General features: G+C 32.8%; 4 protein-coding genes across 5 annotated transcripts; 2 read left to right on the top strand and 2 right to left on the bottom strand.

The window, feature by feature from the left end:
- LOC123702935 (melanotransferrin) lies at positions 1 to 12,836 on the top strand. The gene is made up of 16 exons (XM_045650793.1): positions 1 to 183; positions 310 to 509; positions 649 to 771; positions 1,411 to 1,572; positions 2,389 to 2,522; positions 2,896 to 3,062; positions 4,789 to 4,933; positions 5,438 to 5,626; positions 6,068 to 6,170; positions 6,391 to 6,573; positions 8,328 to 8,498; positions 8,904 to 9,073; positions 9,434 to 9,577; positions 10,205 to 10,392; positions 11,212 to 11,371; positions 11,702 to 12,836. Exons 1-16 carry the CDS (start codon positions 144 to 146, stop codon positions 11,970 to 11,972), a joined length of 2,550 nt encoding a protein of 849 aa, XP_045506749.1. The 5' UTR covers positions 1 to 143; the 3' UTR covers positions 11,973 to 12,836.
- LOC123702940 (telomerase reverse transcriptase-like) lies at positions 12,832 to 22,515 on the bottom strand. The gene is made up of 3 exons (XM_045650798.1): positions 22,493 to 22,515; positions 18,027 to 19,942; positions 12,832 to 13,407 (listed from the first exon to the last, which is right to left on the bottom strand). Exons 2-3 carry the CDS (start codon positions 19,657 to 19,659, stop codon positions 12,905 to 12,907), a joined length of 2,136 nt encoding a protein of 711 aa, XP_045506754.1. The 5' UTR covers positions 19,660 to 19,942; positions 22,493 to 22,515; the 3' UTR covers positions 12,832 to 12,904.
- On the top strand, positions 22,195 to 24,076 carry LOC123702941 (glycerate kinase). 2 transcript variants are annotated; one of them, XM_045650800.1, is made up of 2 exons: positions 22,195 to 22,305; positions 22,539 to 24,076. In XM_045650800.1, exon 2 carries the CDS (start codon positions 22,568 to 22,570, stop codon positions 24,005 to 24,007), a length of 1,440 nt encoding a protein of 479 aa, XP_045506756.1. In that variant the 5' UTR covers positions 22,195 to 22,305; positions 22,539 to 22,567; the 3' UTR covers positions 24,008 to 24,076. The 2 variants fall into 2 exon arrangements, with proteins under 2 accessions (XP_045506756.1, XP_045506755.1); XM_045650799.1 differs by having other exon boundaries at positions 22,221 to 22,323.
- LOC123702947 lies at positions 23,961 to 25,069 on the bottom strand. The gene is made up of 4 exons (XM_045650807.1): positions 24,883 to 25,069; positions 24,707 to 24,812; positions 24,526 to 24,618; positions 23,961 to 24,439 (listed from the first exon to the last, which is right to left on the bottom strand). The coding sequence occupies exons 1-4, from the start codon at positions 24,978 to 24,980 to the stop codon at positions 24,032 to 24,034; spliced, it is 705 nt and encodes a 234-aa protein (XP_045506763.1). The 5' UTR covers positions 24,981 to 25,069; the 3' UTR covers positions 23,961 to 24,031.
- Positions 25,070 to 25,154: the final 85 nt, after the last annotated feature.

The following is a 25,154-nucleotide window of genomic DNA, read 5'->3' as shown; positions in this document are numbered from 1 at the left end:
GACAGAAAATTGATCTCAGATTCTCAGCAACAAAGCGGGCAGCGGCTTCAAAAGATTGACAATTCAGTATTTCGGGTGTGTCCACAAAAAGTTTAAATAATTTGTTTGAAATATACAAAATGTTAGTGTAGAAATATATAAAAATGTGGACCTCGTGTATAATTTTATCGTCGCTATTAATTGGTAAGTCTTTAGTGAGTAACCTGTTGGATTCATGGACGTGGAATATATTGATTTCGGTATAATGAATTAAAAGTTTCTGTAGGACGTTGAAATAGATGTTGAAAACGCATTTATATTTGTTTTTAGCAACCGTAAGAAGTAGTTATTACGGTAGCGAAAGTCTTTCAAATGGTATTCACAGAGAAGAAAAAGTCGAAGGCAGGGACATGGTCACTTGGTGTACAACATCTATACCAGAACAAACGAAATGCGAGAAACTCGCAAAGGCCGTGTTACAAGACAAGGGTTTGTTTGGGAAAGATTTCATTGAAATTGAATGTAAAAGGGTAAGTACCTATTTTCCAATGAACTTATTTGTATGCTTCTAAACATCAAATGCATAAATTACTTTTTAACTGATAAATAAAAATGAAGTATTTCTCCTATTCATATTAGAGTTCATGATTTACTAACATATTGTTACAGGCGTTTGATGTAGAGGAATGTATGACATGGGTGGACCAGGGTGATGCGTCCCTCCTTGCTTTAGACGCAGGTGAGGTATATGTCGCTGGACGATACCATTCCCTTGTACCGCTGTTACAAGAGGTAAGTTAAATTCAGAAATTGCTATTTTCATTGTTGTTCAAGTTCATGTATTTACTTATCAAATAACAAAAATTCAAAGAAATGTAATAAATTTACCATAATGAATGGCAAATGCAAATTAGATTACTAATATCTACCTCCTTTAAAATGTGTTCATCTTAACTTCCAATAAAAAATTAATAACTTCAAATTTCCAAAAAAAACTTTAAAACTCAGAAATGTATTCAAAGCACTACAACTTTGAAAAAATGCCATCATATTCAAAATTTAAACATAACAATCTAATATATCTAATATATATATTATAAAGGCGAAAGTTTGTAAGGATGTATGGATGTATGGATGTTTGTTACTCTTTCACGTAAAAACTACTGAAGCGATTACAATGAAATTTAGCACACATATAGAGGGTAACTTGGATTAACACATAGGATAGTTTTTATCCCGGAAATCCCACGGGAATGGGAACTATGCGGGTTTTCCTTTGCAAACGCGGGCGAAGCCGCGGGCGGAAATCTAGTATACTATAACTGCATAGTGTAGAAGAAGGGAATGCTACTATTAAGTATTAAGTATGTTACTAAATAGAAAACAAAACTCAACAAACATAACATTTTAAATCTTTTTTTTACTATACAGCTCTATGGTGCTGGCGAACCATATCAATATGCAGTAGCAGTGGTGAAGAAAGGTTCTCTACCACATGTGCAGCCTGGTATTGGGCTGGCTGCTCTCCGAGGAGCGAGAGCCTGCTTCCCTGGTGTGGGATCGCTGGCTGGATGGGTGATGCCTGTACATGTGGTAAGTACATGAATAAAAAGATATTGAGTGTTAAAAATATCCTCATTTATAGCAGAAAATTCTACAGATAACTAAGTAGTAGTAAGTTTAAAAATAGTTGAACCAGTTCTAAGATTTTAATTGCATTGGTTTTTAGTAGAACTAATAAATTTGCTATGTCCATAAGTTTATGCATATTATGTAAGCAAAAATGTATTAGATCCGTCATTTTATACAATTCCTAGGAAATGTATGTTGTCCTAAGAATTATTGAATATTTGTGAAATAACTAGCATACGGAAATGTACTGTTGTTTTATGTTAAAATGGTTTAGCAAAGCAACAACAGTGTTTGGTTGTTGGTAATTTAGCGCTGGAGCTGAGTGAAGCGAGCGTGACGCCAGCGAGTGCCAGAATCGACTTTAGGGCGTTTCCCACTCTAACAGAAAAATTCTATGTATTGAGGAATACAATAACTTATAATTAGGGTGCTCCTGAAAACTAAATCTTATGAAACTTGATCTTTATTTTGATTTACAGTTTAAGCGCGTGTATTATTGATTATACATATATGCAAAAAGCATTTGTTTTATAATTTCCTAACTCAATATAAAAACTAAAAAGTATATGTACAACTTCTAGAAATGTATATAATTCCTAGATTTAATACAGTTCCAGTACACAAATAAAGCAATAATTCAAATTTATTGCATTAAGTAGAACGGGCTTTTGCTCATCCAAATTTACGATTTCAATTGTTACATTAATTTTCTTACTTTGCATTAATTTTAATCTTAAATTCTCTTCATTCAATTCATCTTGAATCATATTTTTTTAGCTTATCAGAGAAGGTGGTTTAAAAATAACAGACTGCAACAATCACGTTAAATCTGCAGTTGAGTTCTTTGGTGAATCTTGTGCACCTAATTCACTGAAAGATATGTACAACCCTATTGGAGATAATCCTGACCAGTGAGTGTATTTTATATATTAAGTTTAAAATAATTCTTGTTATATTCTCAATAGCACATAAAAAAAAACATTTCAACTTGTATTTTTATTAGAAAGTACAATGATGAAAAAATGAATTATATGTCGCCGTAAAATTGCTACCCTAATCCCTATTGCTCCTTTTTCGTGTTTTCTATCCGTTATAACCTTCCTTGCGTCTTAACGAAAACGTAATAACGTCGAATCGATCGAGACGTCCTTGAGTTTTATCCTTAGCAACACGTTTGGCGATTCATTTCTATTATATAGATTCAATATTTAATAAAATCTCATTTAAACAACTTTCTCTACAATTCCTTTAACTTCATTCATTGATTTATTTATTCATTCCTAGGTTATGCAAGCTATGTATCGGTGGTCCGGGAATACGTTGTACATTAGCGGATCCATACGCGGGGTATGAAGGAGCGCTAAAATGCCTTGTTAGTAACGGAACGGGAGAAATTGCCTTTGTCAGAGATACCACTATACAACATGCTTTATTATCGCACAAGATTTTGGGTAAGGATAATAAGAATATAGTATTTACTTGTGTTTGATTTAACGCGAGTAACTATATATTTATAAATTAAAGATTTTAACGGATTTTAAATGCGATTTATTAATTTTATCCCGTGCCGCGAGCGTGGTCACGGGGAGACTGCCCGACTGAAATCTTTAATTTCTAAATGATAAGAATATGTTCTGTAATAATAATATTGCATACATTTTAATGAACAGTTTGTTAAATGTACAGGTTGGAGTTATGACGACGGGTCAGTATTTAACCACCTTACTGACCCGTTTCATAAATCCACCCTGTATATTTCATGGCGAAAGTGGAATTACTAATTACACTTCAGAAGATCTTATTTTATAAGCAACATACACGGCAGTAATACTGCAATGTTATGATTCAAATGTTTGGAAAAATAAAGACTGTTAATCTGGAGATACTAATTTTGACAATTTTTATATAACTTATAGAGAAATATGTAATTAACAGAAAAAACTGTTTTTGCTTACTTTTAAATGACTTACAGAGAGAACTCGAGTTTTTATAACTTATTATCTCTTACCAATCTTGGTCTCTATAAATAAATTATAAATAAATATGGTTATTTTCTCCATTTCACTATGCTCACATCAATAATTTTCCTACTAACAGATGCAATACATACCGAATGCTGTGGAAGTTTTCTAGCTGTCTATCAGTTGTTCTTCTTATAGACGGTTCGAAGATTCCAACAGTAGATTGGATTGCTTCAGAGGATGTCTTACTATCTTACTTTTCTTGTGGTTTCTTTGGTGATGGTATGTGAAAACAAAAATGTATGCTTTGTTCGCTAATTTTATATTTTGTTGGATAGCTAGATAGCCGTGGGTGTGGTTTACTTTGGAGCTTTTATATCTGTATCTGAATAATTAAAATAAATTATATGTAGGATTTTTAATATGCTTTATTCAAAATTGCATAGATTAGCGTAAAAGGAAATGGCAAACTAACAAAAAATTTACAACCATTAGTAACTACTTAATAAAATAATACTTAAAGCTTACTACTAATACTTTGATACTTTCATGATTAGGACATAAGTAGAACCTACTTATTTTAATATTGCCCTCAGCATTTTACCTAGCATACTTCTAGTAATGTAGTTGTGCTAAAAATAATATAACATAAAGTAAAAAAAAAAAAATCATTATTCATTCTCACGAGTACATATTTCCTTTAAAGTATTAAAACTAATATTCCATCTAAAATATCGCATCAGTCACTAACAAAATATATAACATTGCTACAGCGAATTTCTATACCTTAAGGCGATTAAGCTAACTACCCCTTAACAAACAAATTTGCCAAAAAAAGCTTATCATTCATAGATATAGTATGTAAAGAACTATTCCATCAAACTGGCTATGCGGTGTAACAGAATGGTATCTGACTGGGAGTCAATTTCTTTCCTTCCTTTCCTTTAAGATATGCATAGCTCAAAGTAATAGGCAAAAAAACTTATCTTAAACATATAATAAAATCCTACGAAAGTCAAAACTGTATGTATGTCCATGCTAAGCTCAAGAAATACTGCATGGATTTACTTCAAATTTTGCATGAATATTACTAACAGGTCGGGTCAACATAATATTGTCTATATATCATAACTCTAAGACCAGTAAGAGCGGAGCAATGCGGGTAAAACCGCGGGGCACAGCTAGTTTTAATAAATATGTATTTTAATGTGCACAGGTGGGGTAACAGAATCAGACTTTGAACTGATATGTCGTGATGGATCTCGCGCGTCAGTAACGTCATGGGAGACTTGTAACTGGGGTCGAGTCCCGGCAGATGCTGTGTTAACGTCTAGTGTTGCTACGTCTGCGCAGAGGGCAAAGTATGTATAGAATATGATACATATTTACATAGACACTAATACAAATACGGATTTTACTAAATTGAAGAATGGATTGGAGAAATAAATCAAGAACATGATCTAATGCTCAATTCCAATGTGACATTCTTATATTCTCTTTATTCAAAGTCAAGTTAAATATCTGTAAAATTTAAATTAAGACCAATTGAAATATTGATAAGGTCTATATTGTGTATTATACCTATATTCATTGAATATAAATCTAAAGGATTCTACTCATTTATTCAATATTGACAATATACATTAATGTGAATTAGAAACAGCAATGGTCCCAACGGTGATCCTTGTGACACCCCTCTTCAAAAAACACAATTTACCACAAACTTAACTTGGATTTCTTCACAAACTTAATTTTGATCTTAATATCTTTGTATGTACCATGTTTTTATGCAATAAATGATTTATTTATTTATTTATATTCTACACAAAATCTTCTTATACCCAACCAACAATACATGTTAACAGGTACCAAAACCTAATAATGAAAATAGTGGAACTGTACGGTGAACCGAATCCAATGAACAAAATGTCGAATCGAACGGACGCATACCAACAAGACGCGTATGGGAATTGGTTATCTTCTACTACGGAGAAAGCGCGGTATTTCGATCAGTTTAGAAGAAACCAGTTTGATAGACAGGCTGATGAAGACAGGTAAAACTTTAATAATAGTTTATTTAGCAGTTTTAGTTTGTATTGTTTTAATGGATACATATAGGAAGCTCTAAAGAAATTTTTTAAATGTTACAGGGAAAAATATTTTTGACACAGTCAATTATATTATGTTTATAGTATTGCAATTGACTATATTTGTTTGGTCGAATTTGAGCATAAAGTTGATACTGAAGAAAAGCTTAGCAGTATAATATTATACTAGCCTCCACCCTCGACTTTGTACGTGCATCCCTGTTTTTCCCCGTTCCCGCAAGAATTTCGGGAAATCCTTTCTTAGCGGATGCCTACGTCCTACCTAACATCTACCTGCATGCCAAATTTCAGCCCGATACGTCCAGTGGTTTGGGCTGTGCGTTGATAGATGTAATTTTTTTCTGCAAATAAATATAATTTGAATTTGAACGTATAAAACATTTTCAGTACATTATCTCCATACAAGCCAAGAGTAGATGGGCGTGGTCAGCCCATTGAGTTACCGTTTAAACTGTTTCAATCGGAAGGAACTACAGATTTGTTATTACAGGTAAGATTATTTAAGTATGCTCCTAGAAAAAATTTATGATATTTTTAAAAACCCTTTTCTGCTGGAAGAGATCTAACTCCGAATATAGTTAACTAATATATACGCCAATAGCAATTGCATAGTTTTATGATAATGGTAAATGAGTTATAACATTACCAATACTAAATTTAGGAATAATTAATCAATATAGATCAACAACATACTACATTTTATTGAATAGGACGCAACAATAAGTTTCCGCGTGCTAAAAGAAGAGGAGCAAGCTGCACAGCACATTCTCAACAATAAATACGTGGGCGAGCAAGCGGAGAAAGCCGTGATCGGTATACGAGACTGTCCGGTGAAACGGGCTGTGCTGTGTGTCACTAGTGATCCTGAGATGGAGAAGTGTGTTAAAATGCGGGTAGGTGGATAAATAAATAGATATATTTCTTACTAGATTTCCGCCCGCGGCATCGCACGCGTTTTCAAAGAAAAACCCACATGGTTCCCGTTCCTGTGGGATTTCAGGGATAAAAAGTCTTGTCTTATTCTGGATCTTCAGCTACATACATACGAAATTTCATTGTAATAAGTACAGTAGTATTTGCGTGAAAGAGTAACAAACATCCATCCATACATCCTCACAAACTTTTGCATTTATAAAATTAGAAGGGTGCATAGTAATGTTGGAAAGGAAATAGAGTAATTTTACTGGGTGGAGAGTAAATTGTCAATAGTAAATACGTGGGCGAGCAAGCAGAGAAAGCTGTGATCGGTATACGAGACTGTCCGGTGAAACGGGCTGTGCTGTGTGTCACTAGTAATCCTGAGATGAAGAAGTGTGTTAAAATGCGTGTAGGTGGATATTATAAATGCATTTTTGCATATAGTAGGTGAAATAAAAACAAATATATATTGTATAGGATGGCGGACTCTTTTCATTTTGTATTAATTTTTTTTTTTTTTTTTTAATTTACATGGTGTACTCTATGTATTATTTTAATTTGTATTGTACGTTTTGCATAGTAAAAACTATCTAATTATGTACTAAACTATCTTATATTAATTTTATATTTTACCTGAAAATCTATGATTGGAATCGAAATTATATGTATCAAGCAATTTTTGAAATAGAATGATGAAAACTAATATTTTTTTGTGAATGAATCAACCCCCAAGACATAATCCATATTTTTGTATAAGAATACTTAATTGAATTTATATTTAATAAGAATTTAAGTAACTAAGGGCTGATTTTTCAATCCTTGGTTAAAACTTATTCATCAAATAACGTATTAAACTACCATTTCAAAAATGTATTCTATTTGACAGTTTACAAGTGAAATTTATTAGAAAATGTTCGTGTAATACTTTATTGGACGGATAAATTTTAACCAAGGATTGAAAAATCGGCCCTAAATATAATATTGAGCACATATAAACAACAGCTACACAACAAGAAGACATCGCTCCACATTAGACTGCTGACTGCCCCATTATTGAAGTGATTTATTAGTCAATTATCTCACTTCCTTACTGGAGTGCTTTCAGGAGTTTTAAAACTGCGCGTGAATTGAAGAATGAAGATATTCTAAATTTTTCATCACAAAAATGTATTAAAATCGGTTCAGTCGTTCAGGAGAAGCTCGGGGATACACTGCACAAACATAATAAATTTATATATATTGTGTTCACACATTATGTAATTATGTAAAATATGTATGGTAGTTATAAGTATATTAAATATAAAGCATTTATTTTATGTACTAAAGTGTCTTTTAAAACTATTATTGGAGCTGCAAACATGTGAGTGGTGTAATTCCTACATGTATATTGATGTGTGTATTTGTTTATTTCGTATTATATACCAAAAATACATAAACTTATTTTCGTTTTGTTAGACAGCTGCATTGGTTATTTTATTTAGTTTTATTTGGTTAGCAGATGCTTTATGTATGACTTTGTATTACTTTATTTTTATTTTATACTCGTTAAATAATGATGCATTGAATGATACCTCTGAATTGGTAGGAACTTCCTTATGGCCTATATTCTGTTCATTCATGTTTTATAAAAATAAAATCTTTCCATTTTTCCGTTTTCTTCTATTTGCTTTATATGTCGAAAACAACCTTTTAAAATATTCTGAAAATTTAACGTAATATCCCACACTAGGTGGCGCTAAAAGCAGCCTTCCTTTCACCCGTACTCGTCTGCTGGAGAGCGCATTCAGCAAGACACTGCGAACGTGCTATCGCAGACGGTACAGCGGATATGGCGTTGTTGGACGCAGCTGATATGCTCCACGCGGCGTACCAGCACCGACTGGTGCCGTTCATGCAAGAGGTGAGAGTTATATACCTAGCTTTAAAATTTTTGAATTTAGAACGCGCTTATATTGGTCGAGTGAACTTTCACAGACGGTATCGCAGACATGAAAAATGAAATGCTACACGCGGCGTATCAGCACCCACTGGTAACGTTCAAACCAGAGAAGCATAGGATTTTTTGACAGTTTTGAACGCACGAATTCGTTGGATAGGTTAAAACTAATTTGCAACTTCCAATTAAAAACTTTGAAGTTATAGTGCTTCGTGCTTTGTCTCATCAAAAAAAAAAAGTTTTATGTGGATAAAATTACTTTTCATGTGGGTTTTTAATTATGTAAATATTCACTATTTGACGTAGTTACATGCGAAAAATTATCAAGAAATATTATATTGATAATAATTTATTACTATTATTCCTAAGGTCTATTCAAGCGGTTACAGCTGGTACTACGCAGTGGCCGTTGCCAAAGAGCAAGATCCGGACACAGATCTGACATATCTAAGAGGAAAGAATACATGTCACACGGGAATCGGAATGGCGGCCGGTTGGATATACCCGCTCGCGTATTTGATGTCTAATGGCTGGATCAGGTATGAGATGAATACAAAAATTGTTTAATGAGAAATGTTTTATTACGTTTTTGTATTGATAGAAAGTTAAGCAAATAAAATTATTTGGACTCTCAAATAAAAAAGTTATTTTGTTATAACTGGTGTTTTGTATAAGAAAAAAGTTCAGGTAAAGATTAATTAATTAAATATGATGAGTAGGATACGTTAAAAAATTTTGACTCAAAATATTTTGTAATGATCAAGATGACTTTAGCAGAAAAAGTTATTTCGTTCTAGATTATAACACAGATTTTAATTTAATATGTAAAACTCCGGAAATAAATTGGTCTACATTATAACAATTATTTATATTTGTAATAACAAGATTAAAAATAACAGGCCATACGGGTGTGACGGAGCGCACGCGGCCGCGCAATACTTCGCGAAGTCGTGCGCGCCCGGTTCGCTGAGCACGGAGTACGTGGACTCCGGGACGGTTCCACATGATAATCTGTGCCACCTGTGCCATGGCGCTTCTTTCCGGTGAGTTGCTTTTTGGGAGTAGTGTTTCTTTTTGTTTGTGTGTTTTTACAATAATTTGGCGATTGTTGATGTTGATGAAATTTGATTTAAATTAATGTAATTTTTATATAATTTATTTTGACAATGTTTAATTATTTGTGTGCGTGAGGTAGATAGATGGCACTAGTACTATCGATCCTGTATGTGTGTGAGTGCGTGAGCTAGATGGCAGTAGCACTATCGATCTCGTATGTGTGTGAGTGCGTGAGCTAGATGGCACTAGTACTTACGATCCCGTATGTGTGTGAGTGCGTGAGCTAGATGGCACTAGTACTATCGATCCCGTATGTGTGTGAGTGCGTGAGCTAGATGGCACTAGTACTATCGATCTCGTATGTGTGTAAGTGCGTGAGCTAGATGGCACTAGTACTAATGATATCGTGTGTGTGTGAGTGCGTGAGCTAGATGGCACTAGTACTAATGATATCGTGTGTGTGTGAGTGCGTGCGCTAGATGGCACTAGTACTATCGATCTCGTATGTGTGTGAGTGCGTGAGCTAGATGGTACTAGCACTATCGATCCCGTATGTGTGTGAGTGCGTGAGCTAGATGGCACTAGTACTAATGATATCGTGCGTGTGGTTGCAGGCGGTGCCGGCGCGACGCGAGCGAGCCGTACTACGGGCACGCGGGCGCGCTGCGCTGCATGGTGGAGGGCGGCGGGCACGCGGCCTTCGTGCGGCACACCGCGCCGCACGAGGTGGCCGCCGGCCGCAAGCGGGAGTGGTGGGCGCGCGACCTGCTGCCCGACGACCTGCAGCTGCTGTGCCCCGACGGTGAGTGGGGGGGACCTGCAGCTGCTGTGCCCCGACGGTGAGTGGGGGGGACCTGCTGCTGCTGTGCCCCGACGGTGAGTGGGGGGGACCTGCAGCTGCTGTGCCCCGACGGTGAGTGGGGGGGACCTGCTGCTGCTGTGCCCCGACGGTGAGTGGGGGGGACCTGCAGCTGCTGTGCCCCGACGGTGAGTGGGGGGGACCTGCAGCTGCTGTGCCCCGACGGTGAGTGGGGGAGACCTGCAGCTGCTGTGCCCCGACGGTGAGGGGGGGGGGGGGCGCGACCTGCTGCCCGACGACCTGCAGCTGCTGTGCCCCGACGGTGAGTGGCACGTGTGGGGCAGCGAGCGGAGGGGGCAGGGGTACGGGGCGGGGCTGCGACTGCCATGCGTGCTGAGTAGTGTGTGGTTGGTGGCGTGGCGCCGTGCGAAGACGGGGGAGAGGGAGGGTATCTGTGTTATAAGCAATACGTGGCAGTACGTGGCAGCGGGGGCAAAACACGACCGCTACTGTTCTACTGTGGAAGACAGCAGCAGCTGTTGGGTATTAAGTTCAATGAGTCGTTATGGTTGTTTTATTATACAAGATGTAAAAAAAGGAACAAAACTTTATAAATTGTATGTACGAATAAGTAAGCATTTGTACTACAAAAATTATACTTAGCATAAATAGTAGATAATAAAATGTTAAATTGTATTTAAATATTTTTCTTTTTCTTTTCAGTAACAATGGTAATTAAAATAAGATTTTTTATATCTAGATACTTTCATAGAATTCAATGAAATAAACATAATATTAACATGGCCATTCTCCCACCCATAGGTACAAGAGCTAAAGTGCACGAATACAAGAACTGTAACCTCGGTAAAGTCCCGGGTTCGGTGCTCATGGGGCGCGCTAATCACACAGAATTGGATACGTTCTCAAATCTCATGCTGTACGCGCAGCAGTTCTATGGAGCCACTGTGAATGATGATTTTAGGTAAGTTTTATGGGTTGTAAGTGAAATTAGTGAAGATTATTTCAAAAATATTCAAAATAATGTTTTTTTTTTTTATTCCTGCACTATTCTCTATTAAGCAGAACAATCACTTAGATTTGAATGAATTTTTAAGAACTTTAAGGCTTTTAGGCTTTGCAACATATTATAAATTCAGTTCAATTAATTAATTAAAGTGGTTGTTTTAATTTAAAAGTTATAATATTTATTAATTATTTGAATACCAGTAAATATCAGACTATTTATCTGAATGTTATATAAATTTTGTTTACGTTTATACTAATTTTACAAAACTTTTCTCCAAATTTCCAGCTTCAGCATGTTCTACTCGCAACCGCCATACGCCGACCTAATCTTCAGCGACGCAGCTGTCCGTCTAAAGCCCCTGCCACACTACAAGCGATCAGCTGAAATTATCGCGGGCAAATCGCTTCCACGGGCGGCTAGAATTGTTTCGTGTGACGCGCCACAAGCTTCTTATTATATCGCGTCGGATCCAGACTTTTTGTCCAACGCGAATAGAGAATATGTGTTTGTCTATGGCATTGTTTTTGCATTGTCTATGCTGGCTTTATTACGATGATTACAGAAAAAAGTACCTAAATATTATGTAATCAATAAGTCATTCTCTTTTTCGTTAAATTTAAATATTTCTTACATTAATGTCTGTCCAATTATACTTCAAATTATGTGTGTCCAACGCACCATGTGTTGGACACACATAATTTTGCGTAGTCTACTCTCGCTTTGTTGAGATGATCTTAGGGGGAATAGACTACTGGAAAAAGCCATTGTTCCATGGATTTTTTTTTCACAAATATTCACAAGTATTCAAGAATTAAATGATTTTAATAAATTGTATACTGTATAGTGTAATTCTGAAAAATGTGGTGGCCTTATTTTCTTTTGATTGGTATTTACATACTAGAATATGTAATTCGTGAAATGCTTTACATGCAATGCACTTTTGATCAGATTTTATCCATATTGATATTATCTATTTTTAGTTTATAAGATTAGGAATATTTCGTAATATTAAATATAATATTTCGTCCGTCCAATTATACTTAAAGTTTTGTGGCTTTACGCACATGACGTATTACCTCTTAGGATGTTTATTTTTGAATGGAATCTAATAGATATTCATTTTTATATTACAAATGTTTCTTGCAATTTATAAATAATAAGTAAGCACGATTTACTTAGAAGAAATATTGTACACAAAGTTAATTTAAATGTCGTATTTATATTTTATATTTTTCTTATTAATAAGAAGCACTGTGTTTATATTTTAAATAAGTTTAAATATATAAGAATCCATCCAATGATAAGTGCCTGATATTAGTATGTAGCATAGATTTAATCCGTCCATTTTAAATCATGACTCTAGGGGTTTCTTAAACATACATAATTATTATGTTTCTCCAATAAAACAATTTTATACAAAGTTGCCAGTTTTATTTCTAAAAAAAACATTCTTAATATCCTTGACACAAATAATTAAAAAATAATACGCTATACAAATATATTTTTATAACACTGAAAGCCAGCAGGTAAATCGTCAAAGGTTTTCATAATTTTTCTAAGGTCTGGTCGTCTACAAACTATTTTGACAGCAGAACGTCCGATTTCACCAGAACTTTTGATCCGACACGCATGTTCCCGCCATTTTCCAAAAATACAATTTGATTTCGATAATTCAACATCTATATAAGGTATCAGCGGACTACATTTTGCAGTCTTTTTTGCACATAACAACAAGGCTTTAAATGATAAATACCGAAAATGATTTATACAATACACAAAGAGATAGTCGTTCGGTTTATTTCTCAATAACACTTCAATCATCGTATTACATAATTTTACAGTGATTTTCTTCTTGTACAGTGTCAAATATATTAACATGTCTCTCTCGTTACATAGTATGGACAAGATAGTACAAAATTTATTTGCTGATACGCAAAATGATGTAAAAATTATACGCCAAATTGTTTCTTCATCGTTGTATTTTAAATTAACCCCTCAGCTGTCGCGGCGCGCCGCCTCAAAAAGGTGCTGTCTGTCGGGCAAATTCGAGCTTTCGGCGCTGATTTGCCGATTTTTTTCGATATTAAAATTTGTGATATAAACTTTAACCTGTGAGACTCTTGTAAATTTTGATGCTAACTAGATAACCAAACTTTATATTAGTTACCTTACTTACTCCCTGGCATGCTTATTTTACTTATTAGAAGCATTTTTTCCCACATATTTTGAATAAATGTTACATTGTAAAGAAAAATACTCATAAAAAAATAATATCAAGGTATTTTAGATTTTTATTTTTGTATTTTCATACTAGAATAGACAATCTTTTGAGTGAATATAACAAAAACATAGGTTTATTTAATAAAAATTCGAGAAAGTTGATTATGAATATCATCGTTTACGCATGAGCATAAGCGGGCGCGATCTCCAATCATGTTCATACAAATACAGACTTTACAGGGTGCTCCAAAATGACAACATTTCAAAATTTTTTGCTACTTGTTTTTATTTTTATTTTAATCAAAACTAGATAAAAACTAACAGTAATTTTTACTTTTTGGAAATATTTAGGTTTTTATTAATGTTTAAAAATCGTCTTATTCCTAAATGACGTTATTCTTATAGTGGGCTTTGTTCTAACGTCTGTATGTATAACGTCTCCACATGTCTAATTTATTTTCTCTTAAAATTTGCATTTAAGAAAATATTTTTTGTGGAAACAATAGCATTATGAAGAAATGCTTTTTTTTTCTTTCATGCTCTTAATTATTATCTATACATATAATAAATCTGTAGAAGGGTCAATTCTGTACATTGAAAATATTGAAAATATAAATAGCAGGGGGTGTTACTGGATCGATACCAAGCCCAAATATGTGATTAAAAAAATTATTGTCTGTCTGTCTGTCTGTATGTGAAGGCATCACGTGAAAACTAAGGTTTCGGTTTCGATGAAACTTGGTATAATTATACCTTATTATCCTGGGCGTAAAATAGGATACTTTTTATCCCGGAAAAATACGTAGAAAAAAATCTTAATTTTTTCCGTGCGGACGGAGTCGCGGGCGGAAGCTAGTAATCGTATAATATGAAATGTTGTCCAACTACAAATCGAAAGGCACTGTATCCATTCAGAAAAATGTCTAAGCTGTACAAATGTGAAATCTACATTTAATTATACCATAACTTAATTATAAACCGTTACATTTAATTTATAAATCAAAAATTTACGGAAATTTGAGTTTGAAACATTTTTTATAAAATACAGCTTATGTAAAGGATAAAAATCAATAAACTTAAAGATTCAGAATAAATAAACAATTACATATAAATGATATTATACATCTAAATGTTATACTTATCATTCTAAAAATCAACAAATAATAGGAATCAGAAAACATACTAAATGAAAATCATTATATTATTATGTCCCTAGTTGTATAGAAGAAAGAATCGTATCATATTATTGTTTTATTAAAAAAATGAACGTTATGCCTTAATAAAATTAACGCTCCCAATCCTATTTATGCATATAACTTAGCCACTCGTTACTCAAATAATTTTGTCCGTGGGCTAAATTAGCTTATGAGTAAATAAATAGTACAGAGATTCTTAAAAAAAATATCAATCATCTAACGGATTGAAATAATAGGTAAGTACTTAAATAAATTTTATTTAACTGATAGCACTATAAAAAATTGTTATGAAGCTTTGTGTCTGTACTATTTATATACTCATGTGGTTGTAATGTGTGATGTTGACGCCAATATTGGCCAATTAATAGGAATATTTGCAACTTAGCACAAATAACGTCGAACAGAACGAACTTCTGTTCATTATTTCTTGTAATATATCGAACACAACGACCGCCTTGAGACGACGATTTATTACCACGAGGTTCCACTTGAATTTGATCAGGAAAGTGATGAAAGCTATCCAATCTAGTTTTTATTTTACTTCAATACATGCAGTATTTCCAAGCATATTGTAATTAAGATATAAACTAATCGGTAAAATTGTATTAAAATCGGTTCAGTAGTTTAGTCCTAACTACTAAGTCCGTAGTACACAAACGGCATGGAACTTAAAAATATTTTGATTGGAATAAAATAAAACGTAATGTGTAGAATTTCATGAATAATCCTGGTATCAGGAATTAAAAGCTGCAAATTCCCAGACACTGATCGTGTAAGTATTATTATCTGTTCATTTGACAAAGTATACAGAGTTATATTTTCTTGATTTCAAATACTGTTACGTCCTATTGTTGAAGTAAGCCTTGGAGTGTCTTGTCTTCCATTGCCACAAGGATCGTTGTTCCATTTGAATTCTCTTTTATTGATACTCAAATGCTTACGAATCGGAAAAAGGTAATCCTATCAAATAGTTACTTAGATATTTTTATCTTCAAATGAAAATTAAAATATCAAGGTGGAAGTTTATTTAGGGTTACCTAACAAATAAGTAATTATTGATTATATAGTTTTAGACAGCAATGTGATATCTTCAAATAAAAAAATTGCTTTCTTCTTCTGGGTAATAGAAGCAGTTTTGACACCAAAAATACAATAATTGTTATCGCTAGTCATTTACAAAATGAGAGGATAGATTTATATTTTCAGGCGTACTGCAAATGATGCATTTAATTCGTTTTATTAAATCTGTAATGTTCCAAGGCTATTTAAAGTCATGAATGCAAAAAATAATCGTCTTCAGACAGCGATCTACATCTATGACGTTCTGCCTACGAATGTACTACATATAGTACATAAGAATAAAAAACTCGCACACCGAGGGCTCCGAACAAACCAATTTTTTATTATGTTGTAACTCTAAAATTTTATGATTTTCGAAATTATTCCTCAATCTGCGCTATAAGAGCTTATTTTACCCCAATTTCAAAACTCTACGTACACGGAAAGTACCCTGTAGGTGTCGATTCCCTTGCTAATGTCGAAATTGCTGTATCTTTTGATTGCGTTGGTTTATAAGTTTGATTTTTTCGCAGCTTCAATCGACTCAAGTAATCAATATAAATTTCAGTTAAATGTCACATTACGCGCTCCTTATAAAATGGGTCTTGACAGACAGACAGACAGATGGGCAGATGGGATGGACAGACGTAATCTTATTAGGGTTCTGGACCCTTAAAAACCAAACCCTTTGGGATGCAGCCGTTAATACTGCAATTTTTAGCAAATTTTGACATTTGCAAGGCAATCAAAACCGACAGGGTACTTCCCAAGTACATAAAATCTTTAAATTTGGTAAAAAGCAATGTTTTATAAAAACAGACATAAGAATAATTGCAAAGAACATGATTTTTAATTGCCATTTACAAATAAAAAAAGTACTTAATAATTTCAACTTTCAACTACTATGAACGCCTACGTGTATTAACTTGATATTCACATTTAAAACTCAGATTTACAATTTAAAAGATACCTACAGCATAATAAAAAAAATAAGTTTGTACGAAGCCCTCGGTGCGCGAGTCCGACTCGCACTTGGCCGGCTTTTTATTTTTTCTGAAACTTAAGGTTCCCCAATAAATAATAATATGTTGTACAATTAAAGTGTTAAATTTCTTTTTGAGTTTGTCCTACACAAATTACATAGTATCACTTTGTCCTATATATAGGTCATAGTGAAAACCATTGTTCCCTTGTTCATTGTTGTTTGTAGGTTTTTTTACTATTTTTCCAGCATATATACACTTTTAACCATAATATACTAAAACTAAAAGAATTAAGAAAGAAAATGTGTCTCTGGAATTTTTTCGTAAGCAGGTTACGGACTATAATTTTTGTAGTTGATTATGTATATCGTTTTTAACCTGAGGACAATTATAAATACCACAAAAACGATACCTTTCAATATAAACAAAACATATTATCATGTACATTTTATTTTGTATGAAAATGAAAAATTTAATTAAGACGAAATTTAAAAAATAGTGACGTTGAATTTGTGAACATCCTGTATGCGGATTTTACGGGGAAATTATTGTCGGTTTTGATTTGAAAACGAAATATCTCTAAAATGGAACACAGTATCAAATTTTGAATTATATCATTAAATTCTTCATAAAATTTCTCGTAAAATGATGTAAAGAACAAATACAATATGTAAAAAAAAATATGATTTACCAGGGGTCAAAAACTAAGCAACGTACAGTTAAGTGATAGATACATATTTGAAACCATTATTTATGGTATAATTGTTGGTAATTTTCATTATTTCGGCACATAAACATTAGGTTATATAGTCAATAATAATAAAAAGACCAATAAATAATTACCGTTTTTCAACTTTCCGCAAAATTTTACATTTTGTAAAACTTTAAAAGTTAAAAGTTACTCGACTAAAGTATGACATAATTACTGTTATATTTCGAATATTTATCGGTCAAATTATTATTGGATGGACTTTAAATATTCAGTAATTCATAAGCTATCAATTAAATAGTCGTTTATGCAGATTTGAACTATATTTGCGTTACAATGAGCCAATTTCCAACCGGCGGTGATTTGGCACAGATCTGTGCCCCGACAGACTACGGGTACAAAATTTTTGGCACAGATCTGTGTTCCGACAGACGAGGGTTTAAAGATGTGATCGTTTAACGGAATTCCAGATTGACCGATTCTGTTCTCTATAAAATTTTCCGTATCTTCTATTGCAGATGAAAAAGTTATTTTATAGCACATCTGTCCAGTATAAATATTACTAGATCTGTTTACATTTAAACTATTCGTGTTATATGTATATCCCAGAAAACTTATTTCCTCGCACATTTTTATGTCTGGATATTCGAAATTTACGGCAGTTTTACTGTAATTAACATTTTTATATTTGGATAACGACTTCAGAAAACTATGTGCATCATCAATGTTGTCGGTAATATAAAGATAATCGTCAACGACTCTGACAAACAGTTTTAGTTGATTATTTGATATATTCATATGTTCGGAAAAAATTAATTTATCCATGTACGAGTAATATAGCTCGGATAACGCTGGCGAATATTTGTATCCTTGAACTAGTCCAGCTTTCCACTCATATACTGTGGATCCAGCACGAATGAGCAATGGTTTCTTAAGCTCTTCCATCATTTCCTTATATTGTAGAGCAAACTTATTTTTTACATGTAAAGGGTATAAATCCGATTTTTGTATCAGACTAAATTTTTCGGAGACAATCTTTTGGAGCAATGCTTTGTTTATCGATCCGAAAGCATTACTTAAATCGGTTTTCACAAAATACAATTTAGGTTTATTATTTTTCACCCAGCATGAATGAAGCGCGGCAAATTGCGTTTCCAGCTTTTCATTTTGCTTTCCGTGCAATATTCTCAGAAAAGCAAGTCGTTCTTTTATTTTATATTTTTCCGTGTTATTTATAGCTCCGTTTTTATATCTCACAATTGGCCTAAAATCATTGTTGGATTTTAGTACGAGATGAAGTTTAGGTATTTCTTTACTGATGTGTTTTATATCAACTCGCTCTTGCAAAATATATTTAATTTTCACCTTTTTTCCTAAACAATACGGTTCATACTTGGTTATTATATTATTTATCCTCATAGTTGAAATTTCTTTATCATAAAATCGTTGCCATTCACTGATCCAGAAATAATGGAGCTTGTTTTCGTCCGAGTCTACTTTACAAGTTGTAACATAGAAATTTAGACATATAAATGCAGATAAAATATTTCGAAATACCCACATCAATATAGTTTCTAAAATATATTGAGATTCAGATTCAGCAACTCCTAAATTTTTCCACATATCAGCCGTGAAATCCCAGGTTTCAAGGAGTTTTCCAAAAAATATATGTTCCTTTCTCATGCTATAAATTATTCTTCTAATGCACGATTTAAATATTTTGATGTTGTGATTGTTTCCAAAAAACAATTTCGGCATAATTTTTAACATAAACAGTATAGATCCATTTAATATTAGTTTCTTATCAACAACTTCCAAAGACTTGCCGCTTGTTTTATTATTTAAAAAGTTTTTAAAGTCGTCACCACAATTATTTTTAATATTAATCCTCAAACATGACAATATCTCTTGAATAATCTGCGGTAATTTACTTACCGAATAGTCTTCTTGAAAAATGTTATAAAGAAACTTCTCATGATTTTCTGTTTTTAATATTTTTAAACAGAAAACATTATTGAATGATCTAGCATTTTGTTTGTTTAGAAAATTGTAAGAAAAACAAACTGAACCAATCATTTTAATAATATCTTGATATTGACTACAATATTATAGATCTCACTTTCGTAGCGACCACTATGCTTTAATTCAAATTTTGCGGCGACTTGTTCAAACATGTATGTGTTGCGGATGGGGATTCTCGCTCTACGGGATGGGGTAGTAAGTAGACGTTCCATTTTAAGGAATATTGTCATCATGGATGGAATAAATAAAATAAATATATTAACTTAATATACCCATTGTTCGGTATTGATACTTAATCTATACTTTTAACATGCTTTTAACAACGTTTTAACACCATCTGAAAAAAAAAAATTATTAACTTTTTGAAGACTTTTTGACTAGTGCAAACTTAGCACCCCATCTATGGAATTTTGGGTCGAAAATGACCTTGATCGTTAGGTCCCCGTTAGGTCCTTTAAGGTCCCACAATTTTTTCGTTAGGTCCCCTTTAGTTTTTTTTTTAATTATTTTTTAAATTTTAGGTATAAAAAAGTGCACTTTAGCACCCCATCCATAGAATTTTGGGTCAAAAATGACCTTAATCGATAGGTCTCCGTTAGGTCCTATAAGGTCCCACAATTTTTTCGTTAGGTCCCCTTTAGTTTTTTTTTTTAATATTTTTTTTTTTAATTTTAGGTATAAAAAAGTTACACTTTAGCACCCCATCCATAGCAAAATTGGCGAATTTTATTAAAATCGTATTCTTTACCGTTAAGTCCGTAGAGGCCCATCGTTGAAATTGTTAAATTATTCTATTAAAATTTATATATACATAATATATAAGAAAGTCGTGTTAGTTACTCCACTTATAACTCAAGAACGGCTGAACCGATTTAGCTGAAATTTGGCAGGGAGGTAGTTTAGAGCCAGGAGAAGGATATAGGATACTAAATACGTACCACGGGCGAAGCCGGGGCGGACCACTAGTTATAAAATAATTGAAACCTGCGCATGCGCCTTAGAGCATTAAGGCATGCGCACATCATACATAAACAGTGCGAAATTTAAATTGGTATCGTTTCATTTATTAAATTAAATCAATAAATAAATCTATACTAGTCACGTCTGGTTCAAAAGATGAAACTGGCTTTTTATTTTGAAAATTTAATGGCAACACTTGACAGTTAACTGTCATTAAAACCTGAGTTGTTGATGTGTCAAAGCTTGTCAAAGTGATCTTTTTTTCTGCGATTTTAGCTTAGGATTTTAGTGATTTCAAAAAAAAATTATTTTTGAAAACTGAGTTGAAAACATGACGAAAAGTTTAGTGCGAAATTTAAATTGGTATCGTTTCATTTATTAAATTAAATCAATAAATAAATCTATACTAGTCACGTCTGGTTCAAAAGATGAAACTGGCTTTTTATTTTGAAAATTTAATGGCAACACTTGACAGTTAACTGTCATTAAAACCTGAGTTGTTGATGTGTCAAAGCTTGTCAAAGTGATCTTTTTTTCTGCGATTTTAGCTTAGGATTTTAGTGATTTCAAAAAAAAATTATTTTTGAAAACTGAGTTGAAAACATGACGAAAAGTTTAAACTATGATTAATAAATTTAAAATGAAACAATTTGAAAGAGAACAAGTTTTCAAGGAAAAACAAGAGTGTTTACGAGAAATATCTCAATGCATTGTTAAGTGTGACTTGATATTTTGATGCTTTTCATCTTGATTGCATTGCACATTATTATAAGTAGGTATGATTTGTTTTATATTATTATTATTATTTTGCTTGATTTATTTATTGATTTAATTTAATAAATGAAACGATACAAATTTAAATTTCGCACTGTTTATGTATGATGTGCGCATGCCTTAATGCTCTAAGGCGCATGCGCAGGTTTCAATTATTTTATAACTAGTGGTCCGCCCCGGCTTCGCCCGTGGTACGTATTTAGTATCCTATATCCTTCTCCTGGCTCTAAACTACCTCCCTGCCAAATTTCAGCTAAATCGGTTCAGCCGTTCTTGAGTTATAAGTGGAGTAACTAACACGACTTTCTTATATATTATGTATATATAAATTTTAATAGAATAATTTAACAATTTCAACGATGGGCCTCTACGGACTTAACGGTAAAGAATACGATTTTAATAAAATTCGCCAATTTTGCTATGGATGGGGTGCTAAAGTGTAACTTTTTTATACCTAAAATTAAAAAAAAAATATTAAAAAAAAAAAACTAAAGGGGACCTAACGAAAAAATTGTGGGACCTTATAGGACCTAACGGAGACCTATCGATTAAGGTCATTTTTGACCCAAAATTCTATGGATGGGGTGCTAAAGTGCACTTTTTTATACCTAAAATTTAAAAAATTATTTAAAAATAAACTAAAGGGGACCTAACGAAAAAATTGTGGGACCTTAAAGGACCTAACGGGGACCTAACGATCAAGGTCATTTTCGACCCAAAATTCCATAGATGGGGTGCTAAGTTTGCACTGGTGACTTTTTGACATACCTATCGATATCAGAATTTTTGGCGGTAAAATTTAAATCTATAGTACCTACCAACGAATATTATGTTTATTTTATATTAATCATCAAAGTTCACTTTACATTTCACAGATCTATAGAGCAATCATTATTTTTATTATAATTATAATTTATGTATCACATAGAACTGTAATCAGTAAGAATAAGTTTAGAGATAAGTAAGGTTAGGTATTTGGAGTAGGTACCTACCTATGTGTATTTGTGTTTTTGATAACAATCATATCTGGTTCTAAGATTATAAGAAACATTTTAATTTTATGGTCACTACATTATTTGCTCTGTATATCGAATGAGTTCATACTGGGATTGAAGGTTTTTTTTCTGTAAGTATATTACCTACTTATTCTTACCTCAATATTCATTCACATAAACTTAATCATTTCATTTTGTTTACAGGACCTACTTTGGCACTTTAAAATAAAGCTATGGCTAAACATACATTTGAACATCTGCTTAAAATATTTCAAAGCAGTATTACACCGGTTTTACCTGAAAACTTTATTAGAAAGACTATAAATTACAACTCAGCCACAGAACAACTTAAAATTTTTGGCTGTGACCATCCATTGAAAAATAAAAATTTATATGTAGTTGGAGCTGGAAAAGCTGTAAAAAATATGGCTTTGGAAGTAGAAAAGATATTTGGGTCTAAAATAGAAAATGGTATAATCAGTGTCCCTGTTGGGAGTAAAAGTGGTGATAATAATAAAACGTTATTAACCTATTTGGAGGGTGCTAAAAATAATTTACCAGATAAAGAAGCAGAATATACCAGCTTAAAAATAAAAACTTTAATTTCAACTCTTACTGAAAAGGATTTTCTCTTAGTTTTACTATCTGGTGGAGGATCAGCTCTGCTCCCCTTGCCTAAAGAACCAATAACATTAGAAGAGAAAACAGAATTAGTAAAAAAGTTAGCAAATGCTGGGGCAGATATAAAAGAGTTAAATACTGTGAGAAAAAGGATATCAGATATGAAAGGTGGACAGTTAGCGCTACAAGCTCAACCAGCTCAAGTTGTAACTTTAATATTATCAGATATTGTAAATGACCCACTAGATCTTATTGCAAGTGGACCCACTGTCATAAATGAAGACCCAAAAACAGCAGCTTTGGATATCATACATAAATACAATTTATATGATCACCTTCCTGCTTCTATTAGACATGTATTAGAAAAAAGTGAAGATAGTCCATCATTTCCAGATAATGTACAAAATTATATTATTGGTTCAAATAAATTGAGTATAGAAGCAGCCAAATTACAAACAAAGAATTTAGGATATGTTGCGTTAGACCTTTCACATACTATTACAGGGAATGTGAAACATGTAGCTAAAGAGTATCTTAAAATGACTGCACTGTTCTGTGATTTCATGAATAAGAAAATAGAATGCCAAGCCCTAAAATCTGGACTTGATAAAATTGATTTACCTATCTCTTATGATAACATAGATGAGCTGGATGCCCAAATTAACAAAGGTATCTGCCTAATCCTAGGTGGAGAAACAACTGTTGAAGTAAAAGGATCAGGAATAGGTGGTAGAAATCAGCAGTTGGCTTTAGAATTTTCGTCTTTACTACATGACAATAAGAATCATCTAAATGCTGATGTATTTTTCTTAAGTGCCGGCACAGATGGGATTGATGGGCCCACAGATGCTGCAGGGGCTATAGGGTACTTGAATTTAGTAGCAGAGTCTAAACAAGAAAATCTAGATGTTGATACTTATGTAAAAAACAATGACTCTTATTCATTCTATAAACAGTTCAGAAATGGAGAATTACATGTTATTACAGGGCATACAAACACAAATGTCATGGATATTCATTTAATCCTTATAAAAAGTAATATTTCATTATAGTAGCTAAGTATATTTATTTATTTCTTATGAAGATGGTTTTAAAAATAAATTAAGTTTATTGTTTTTATCCTTCTCTTGTTTTATTTTAGCAGATGCTAGAACGGCTCGCTGGCATAACCCAGCAAATTTATCTTTTTTCTTTTTGTTGTTTTTAATTGTTTCTGTTTTAGCAGTTGATTTGAGTTTATTATTTTCATTTTTCAAAGAAAATATGTCAGAGGTATTACTGTAAACATTTAATGGCTTCATGGAATTTTTTGGGGCTTCTTTCTTTTTTGAGAAATCTTTCTGCTTTTTAATTGGAAGTTTTTTATCTTGCTGGACTGGAATTTCCACTTTCTTTTCTTCTCTTTGATTTATAATTTTAACCTTTTTATTAAATTTTGGGATGTCTATTGAAGTAACGTGTCCACAAAATGAACATATCTTTTCCTGAAAATAGTTATTGAAATATAATAAATAATAGCATAATTCACAAAATGATATATTATATTTAATCAGATCTGTTTCATACACACCAGTTGATTACAATTAAGAAGACTTTGTTTCTTTGGGTCAGTACTTGCTTTTATCCTTTGCTTTTGTTTCTTGCTTAGTTTAGAAGATTTAATCTGAAACCAAATGTTTAATATAAATACAGTGTATGCTTTACTGCATAATATTTAATAATCATCGTACATAATAATAAAAGATACACACTCTACACTTTGTCTTTCTTTTCCATTCTAAGCAGCAATGGGAACATCTTAATTTGCTTAAACTGCTACTGGGGTCATAATTGGATACAAATTCTGAACAACGCATCCTAAAATATAAAATGTGTGTAAATATTTCATAATTCTTTGATCACATCTCAGCAAACTTGATTTACATACAAGTAATAACTTTTGAGAATATCGTTGACTTTATTTTCTACCGGCCGTGACAGTACCGAAGCTGCTTTAAATAAAAAGTCAGACTTATTTTCATTCATTTTTATATCCAAAAAACTTTATATTTAATTTTTAATTAAAAGTCACAAAATTTATCAACATTTTGTAGGAGGTTATGTTTTTGACATATTTTGACAGTGATGATTGATTGATTGACTCAAGGATTGACTGGATAAAAGACATCACCGTCATCGTTCAATATTCGCTCCTTTTGT

This window comes from Colias croceus, chromosome 24, assembly GCF_905220415.1.
Source record: "Colias croceus chromosome 24, ilColCroc2.1".
In the NCBI taxonomy this organism is placed as follows: domain Eukaryota; kingdom Metazoa; phylum Arthropoda; class Insecta; order Lepidoptera; family Pieridae; genus Colias; species Colias croceus.
The sequence above is the reverse complement of the archived record's forward strand: the minus strand, read 5'-3'. Positions and strand labels throughout refer to the sequence as shown.

Coding starts and splice junctions, on each gene's coding strand:
- LOC123702935 (XM_045650793.1), top strand. CDS start 144: ATGTGGACCTCGTGTATAATTTTATCGTCGCTATTAATTG. Junction 9,578..10,204: donor TGCCATGGCGCTTCTTTCCG/GTGAGTTGCTTT, acceptor GTGTGGTTGCAG/GCGGTGCCGGCGCGACGCGA. Junction 11,372..11,701: donor ACTGTGAATGATGATTTTAG/GTAAGTTTTATG, acceptor CCAAATTTCCAG/CTTCAGCATGTTCTACTCGC.
- LOC123702940 (XM_045650798.1), bottom strand. CDS start 19,659: ATGATTGGTTCAGTTTGTTTTTCTTACAATTTTCTAAACAAACAAAAT. Junction 13,408..18,026: donor TCCGTTAAACGATCACATCT/TTAAACCCTCGT, acceptor ACAGCTGAGGGG/TTAATTTAAAATACAACGAT.
- LOC123702941 (XM_045650800.1), top strand. CDS start 22,568: ATGGCTAAACATACATTTGAACATCTGCTTAAAATATTTCAAAGCAGT.
- LOC123702947 (XM_045650807.1), bottom strand. CDS start 24,980: ATGAATGAAAATAAGTCTGACTTTTTATTTAAAGCAGCTTCGGTACTG. Junction 24,813..24,882: donor ATTCTCAAAAGTTATTACTT/GTATGTAAATCA, acceptor TTTATATTTTAG/GATGCGTTGTTCAGAATTTG. Junction 24,619..24,706: donor AAAGAAAGACAAAGTGTAGA/GTGTGTATCTTT, acceptor ATTTGGTTTCAG/ATTAAATCTTCTAAACTAAG.